The 7148-nt window shown below is 40.9% G+C and overlaps 1 protein-coding gene across 2 annotated transcripts; it reads left to right on the top strand.

Annotated features, from left to right (window-relative positions):
* Positions 1-249: 249 nt before the first annotated feature.
* On the top strand, positions 250-5144 carry LOC104441685 (probable inactive receptor kinase At4g23740). 2 transcript variants are annotated; one of them, XM_039310987.1, is made up of 4 exons: positions 250-485; positions 645-923; positions 1022-2375; positions 4228-5144. In XM_039310987.1, the coding sequence occupies exons 3-4, from the start codon at positions 1139-1141 to the stop codon at positions 4893-4895; spliced, it is 1905 nt and encodes a 634-aa protein (XP_039166921.1). In that variant the 5' UTR covers positions 250-485; positions 645-923; positions 1022-1138; the 3' UTR covers positions 4896-5144. The 2 variants fall into 2 exon arrangements, with proteins under 2 accessions (XP_039166921.1, XP_010053174.1); XM_010054872.3 differs by having other exon boundaries at positions 250-923.
* The last annotated feature ends 2004 nt before the right edge of the window (positions 5145-7148 follow it).

Genomic DNA, 7148 nt, shown 5'->3' with positions numbered 1-7148 from the left:
GCTACCCGAATCACTTTTCCCGTGAATTGAGTTCGTAGTCATGTACAAACGAAACGGGTCAAGTTGTGACTGCAAAACTTGCTGACCGTTGTCACGACGTACATGATCCATGTTCGAAAATTGAGTACTTCACAAGTATCCTCAAACCTTGGTTCACAAGACCCGTTTTTGGAAAACCCATCTTACGATGTACACAATTATTCATTAATAATTACATTAGCAATAAATGAATAATGCCGTTGTCACTCTCCTCTCCTTGTCTCTCTCCCTCTCTGAATTTCGGGGCTCAATTCCTCTTCGCCATTAGCCTCGCTGCACTGCACCGAAGCTCCCCGTCTCTCCGCTGACCAAATCGAAAGGAAGCTTCTTTCTCTCCCGCAGCCATTTTCGCTTGCATCAAGAAGGATTCCAGCACTCTGCCTTACTCCTTCAAAGCTGCGTGGGCTGGCGAAACAAATTCGAACACGCTATTTAAGCTTTTGAAGGTAACCACCCACGACTCATCCCATGAATGTGCAGGAGAACACGAACATTTTGAGTTCGGCGAGCACTGTCCATTCACGCCGCAATGCATGGGCCTAGGTTTCGACTGTTTTTAGCTGACTTCTCTACGTTTACTTTCTCGGGGGGGCTCGCTTCTCTAGGAATCTGTTTAGATTTAGCTTGAGCTTCTTTCTGCTCGTCCTAGCTGGTGGATTCTCAGCTAAGCATTTTCCATTACAAAAAAGCTAAAGCGCCAACAAACAAAAAGAAGCTCCAATCCTGCTCTGCTTTTTAATTGAAGATTCAAAAATGGCCATTTGACGGTACTGCATTATTTCAAAGTGCACCCTACCTACTTACCTGCTCACCTCCTTTTTCATGCGCCCGAACTGTTTCCAAAGTCCCGACTCGACAATGCTTTATCGGAAGACACTGTCCTCGTAAGTCGTAATTCCCCTCTCTTCTCTCTCTCTCTCTCTCTTCCTCTGCCTGCCTCAGTCTCACGTTCTTGTTTCTTTCCGTAAACGTGCTTCGACAGTTCCTCCCTTTATTGAGGCTGGTGCGAGTGTAGGAGAAGCGGGAGCTGCAGAAAGCGTTCGTCTTTGGGCTTCAAGTCTGGTTTTTTCTGGGTTCTTCTTTCGCACAAGGACGGAAGATGCAAGCTTTGGGCATTTTGGCTTCGATTTTTTATCTGGGTCTTGTTGCATTGCGGGCAAATGCTGAGCCGGTTGATGATAAGCGAGCCCTGCTCGACTTTGTCAACAACCTGCCTCACTCTCGCAACCTCAACTGGAGCGAGGACTCCCCGGTATGCGGCCACTGGGCAGGAGTCACCTGCAGCGGCGACGGCTCCCGAATCGTGGCCGTCCGATTGCCCGGCGTCGGCTTCCAGGGGCCGATCCCGCCGAACACCCTCAGCCGCCTATCGGCGTTGCAGATTCTCAGCCTCAGATCTAATGGCATTAGCGGGAGCTTCCCTACGGATTTCGCGAATTTGAGGAACTTGTCCTTTCTCTATCTTCAGTTCAATAATTTCTCCGGGCCGTTGCCGGAGGATTTCTCGGCGTGGAAGAACTTGACGATTGTTAATTTGTCCCACAATGGGTTCAATGGCAGCATCCCCAGTTCAATATCCAGTTTGACTCGGCTGGAGGCTTTGAATCTTGCAAGTAATTTGCTCTCTGGTGAAATTCCTGATTTTCAGTTGCCCAATTTGAAGTTGCTAAATTTGTCCCACAATAATTTGAGTGGGAGTCTTCCTAAGTCACTTGAGCATTTTCCAAGTTCAGCTTTTGTTGGCAACAATGTTTCATCGCAAAATTCTACTTTTGAGCTCTCTCCTGCCATCTCACCTGCTTCTGAGCCAAGAACCAGAAATGGAGGGAAGCTTAGTGAGAGCGCGTTGTTAGGAATTGTTATTGCCGGTTGTGTGTTGGTTATATTGGCATTTGGTGTTTTGATGCTATTTTACTGCTCGAAAGGAAGGAGAAGAGCAACTGAGGATCGTTCCTTGGGGAAGTTACCGAAGGCAGAGATGTCACCGGATAAAGAGGCTTCAAGGAGTCAAGAAGCAAATAACAAACTGGTGTTCTTTGAGGGGTGTAGCTATGCGTTTGATTTGGAGGACTTGTTGAGGGCTTCGGCCGAGGTGTTGGGTAAGGGGACATTCGGCACGGCTTATAAGGCGACCTTGGAAGATGCAAACACCGTGGTTGTGAAGAGGTTGAAGGAGGTTGCAGTTGGTAAGCGGGATTTTGAGCAGCACATGGAGATTGTTGGCGGAATCAGGCACAAGAATGTCGTGGATTTGAAAGCTTATTACTACTCCAAAGAAGAGAAGCTAATTGTGCACGATTACTACAGTCAAGGGAGTGTCTATGCTAGGTTGCACGGTAAGATCAATTTGCCTCAGTCATGTGCTTGTCATTATTGAAATTCAGCATTTATTTGCCCTCAAGTTCTGAAGGAAGTGCTAATGATTACGCTTCCAACTTAGTAAGCAATTCTATACATGCTAAAACAGCACAAGTGCTCTTACGTACGTATGTTTAGTGTTATTATAGGTTGTAATCTTTAAGTGTGACCACATGCATAAGATCAGATGGAATCCATTTGAATGGGCCATCAGTATCATGAGCATCGTTGGCAGATCACTGAGACCGGCATTGGTGGGTAAAGCTGGAGCTATGCTGTACTGGGGAGTCACTTCAATTGATATTGATGGATAAACTAAAGCTGGCTAGAACGTCAGAGAAACTTAGGAATTGATGGAGGAGAATAGTTCCCGAATTCCTAGACGTTTTACGTTGGACAAAGAGAATAGGTTCTTGAAGTTAAGCTAGGGATTGGCCTTGGCTGGACAGATCCAAATTTTGGCATTTGATCACTTGGATCTTGGTCTAAACTCTAAAACCTCTGCACCATTCAGCTTTCTACATGCTTCTACTAATATTCATACTTACTGACGGAGGGTCAAGGGCTAGCTTGTGAGTGCTTCAAAATTTCTACAATGGGTTAACTGACTTTTACGACAAACTATTTACGGTGCTCGATTGTAATGATTTATATGTATTACTGATGGACTTAAACCTATTTTCTCTACCATATATACGTTTTCTTGGGCATCAGACAACACATCTGTTCATTTCCGAAGTTAATTGAAAACGGAAAATGTTTTAATTGGGTTTTCATCAAGTTGGTATCTATGCCATGTGCTTGCTCTTGCTTGGCTTAGAGCCTTTACCTTGGATCCTGCCTCAAATTATCTCAAACCATCTTAGTCACTACGTGGTTTTGTTATGTTCTGCAAATCATGTTTTTTTGTGTTAGGAAGGATGAAATATCTGGAAAATTGGATGTCATGATTGATGCATAACTGAGCAATCTTGGAGTCTTACGAAAAATCCCCTCATAAAGAAAGGCATGCGAGATGCTGACGATACCTAGGGAGTTGTCCAAATGATTCTTTAGGCATTTTCACATCAGAGTTCTGTCTTTTTGGTGACGTGATGCATATGTGTCTTCCTGCAAGTGAATCAATCTTGTTGTTCCTAATTGTTAAAGTGTTTCCAGCCAAGTAGCTACCTGGGAAGGGAGCAGTACATCATCAGTTTTGGAGAAAATGTAGCATTAACAGAAAATATGCTATGTCTTTGTATTGCACATATATTTGCACATTGGTTTTGCCTCTTCATCTATAAATTGTTATCGCTAGTTGTTCTTGAGACATGTCTACGCTTCTGCATTCATCAGGAATATATGAATGATGTGATCCGGTCTGTTTTCCTCTCTATTACCTTGAGACACTCATGATAACTAATAGTGTGATCTCATCAGATGACATAAAGTCGCTCTTGCATGACACTTGTCTTTCCTAAATTGGATTACAGAGTCTTGCAACAGCATAAAAAAAGACAGACATTGGTGAGTAGTAGAGATTGGATGGTCATTTGGAACTACCTTTTGTTGCTCCACAAATATAACCAAACTCCATTTAGAAAACCATCAAATGCACTCATATATTGTCTATACACTGAACATCGTCAACTCAAATAAATTAAAGCAGAAAACTCTAATAAATCAAGCTATATCAATGCAGCAAAAGTGGATTTTAAGCCTTTTTACATGCTTCTGTTCAGGTATTTCCAGTTGTGTGATCTATGTTCAAATTGATGGCCTCTGTTTTATCAGATGAGTTCCATATCTGTAAATTGCTTGATGGCTTGAGCTGCGCTTCTCTCACAGGTAAACGAGGGGAAGGAAGGAACCCTCTGGATTGGGACACCCGCATGAGAATTGCCATTGGTGCGGCAAGAGGGCTCTCTTATATCCATCTCCAGAACAATGGGAAGCTTGTTCATGGCAACATCAAATCCTCGAATATTTTCCTCAACGCTGAAGGATATGGTTGCATCTCTGACCTTGGACTAGCTACTGTAATGAGTGGGCTGGCTGCACCTATCTCTCGTGCCACGGGTTACCGTGCTCCGGAGGTCACAGACACCCGAAAAGCCACGCAACCTTCGGATGTATACAGCTTTGGTGTGGTGCTACTCGAGCTCTTGACAGGAAAGTCCCCAATCCACGGTACTACTAGCGGTAGTGGTGGTGGTGGTGGGGACGAGATCATGCACTTGGTGAGGTGGGTCCACTCGGTCGTGCGAGAGGAGTGGACAGCAGAAGTGTTTGACATAGAGCTAATGAGGTACCCAAACATAGAAGAAGAAATGGTGGAGATGCTGCAGATAGCAATGTCGTGTGTGGCAAGGTTGCCCGATCAGAGGCCTAAAATGCCTGATCTAGTGAAATTGATTGAAAATGTCAGGAGCAGCAGCCACACCCAGGAGAACAAATCCGGGACTTCTTCGCCGCCACAACCGGCGGTTGGCACCGAGTCGTCATCCTCATTATAGGACTTTTGAGTTGGTCTTTTTCTTTTTCTTTTTTGGCCCTTTTTCCCTTCAGGCGCTATAGTTTGGTTTCTTGTTTTGCTGGCTTCATTGGAATTGTTTCTATGTCAGCCACCATAGTTGAGTTCATACTTGTTTCATAGTTTTTGTTCTTGATGCCTGCGGTCGGATCAAATTCCCGCACTTTTGGCAATGCAAATGCATCATGGATTGAGTCTACAGCATGAAATTCTCAATGCTTCTTACTCTGAATTCAATTTCAAATTTTTGGCATTATATTGTTTGTTGCTGAGCATATTGGCAATCTGCTTGGCATCCTTCCATCTAACGTTTGTAGAATAGGTTTCAGGGTGCATAATGTAGCTAATGAAGGAGCAATGCATGCACAGGTTGTGTGTCAGATGCTCTACTTCCATTTGGCGAAAGGAATACAAAAAAAGGAAGTATCAGCACAAGCATTTCATCTTCTGGCTCCACTAAAATGGATCGCTTGACTCTAGGTTAGTCTAAAGGGGGAGTCATTCTTCCACACGACGAACGCACGGCAAAAAGATTGATCTGAGAAATTCAAAATAAAAATAAGGTATGAATGTAATTGATTTGAAATTGACTTGCTGGAAGATTTTGATCCATTTTTCAAATAATGGGTTGAAATCAGATATATGAGAAATAGCATATGTTATTGGTGCAACCAAGCCGACAACAGGAATTGTCACCTCGTTTGCATTTTTTATGCAATCTATTAGAAGGTCGAATCCAAAATAATGCGAGACATTTTCAACATCCTCCCTCATGATTTCAAGATTAGGAGTGATACGTGAAATTTGATTATTGAGGTGGACACACAAGTAAAAAATCATTTAAGAAATTCCAATTAAAAAATTTAAATCAATAAAAAGAGGAAGACCATATATATATATATCCCATGGTAAGATATTTTTAACACGATTAAATATCAGACATCAATATTGCAATGCCAAAAAGACATGAAATCGATGTTACAGCTAGAGTATTTGCCAAAAATTATTTCTTAGCCCAATTCCAACTGATTTAATATAAAAGGAAAAACATAGAATGTTAACTAAGCAAGAATACGAAAGTAACTATATAGTTTCATGTAAAATTGACTCCATTGCGCATGATATGTGATGTGGTATATTTATAGAAAAAATCGACTCTGCATCTATATAATAATATAGAGTGAAAATTGAACCTTACCCTCTTGCAGAATAATGCCCCGTGAGAGAAACTACTTTGATCCCATTCGATACAACTGTGAGTTAAAGACAACATTAAAGTTACTTAAAGGACTATATTTACTCACCTTGTGCCTATTTCGCCTTAGGTGGTTGGTTCACAGGTACAACCTTTGTAACTTCATGGTATACCCATGGATTGGCCAGTTCCTATTTGGAAGGATGCAACAAAAGAATTACCAAACGATCGAAATGAATTTTAAAGAATTAGCTCTCGATAAGTTCGATATTTGTAAAGGATGACATATATATGTTTGATAAGTGCAACGTGAAGTTATAAGTAAGGCAAATGAACCTGCAGCACTCAATTATCTTCCAAATGGTATGGATAATTGTCAAATGATATTTCTCCTACAATTTCATGATTATTATCATTGTTATAACTCTAAATGTACAATTTTCTCTATGAGTTGTGTACAAGTAGAGAAGTAGCTTTAAAAACATAAATCTTAGAGAAAAGAATTACATATAAATTTCATGATAATTAGGAGTGGTCTATGAACTTTGGCCTAATAAACAACGTGGGTCCTCAAGCTAATTTCTAAAAATACCAAACTTTAGATCTAGTCCCAAATTTGTCATAAACTTTTTTTTTGTCTTAGAAAAAATCTCAAATTTTAGGTTCAATTTCAAATCTGCCTCAAATTTTGTTTTGTCTAAAAAAGAGATCCAACTTTTAATTTATCCTTAAATCTACCCAATAGTCTAGTCCCAACTTATGTGGCATTTTCACATAAAAGTAAATATACATCGGTAAGGCAACATGAGAATTTATCTTAAAAATAAAACCGTTCTAGGATATAAAAATTAGGGATGAATTTGGATAGACGGCTAACTGGGCAAATTTAGAACTAGGATAAAAATTGATAATTTTCTTTTCAACAAAAAAAAAAAAAAAATTGAGTAGATTGGAATGGGACCTAAATTTTGAGATTTTTCTAAGACAAAAGGAAAGTTCAAAGCAAATTTGAGACTAAACTTAAAGTTTAGTGTTTTTTTA

This window comes from Eucalyptus grandis, chromosome 4 (assembly GCF_016545825.1).
Source record: "Eucalyptus grandis isolate ANBG69807.140 chromosome 4, ASM1654582v1, whole genome shotgun sequence".
NCBI lineage: Eukaryota > Viridiplantae > Streptophyta > Magnoliopsida > Myrtales > Myrtaceae > Eucalyptus > Eucalyptus grandis.
This window is presented reverse-complemented; position numbering and strand designations above follow the sequence as displayed.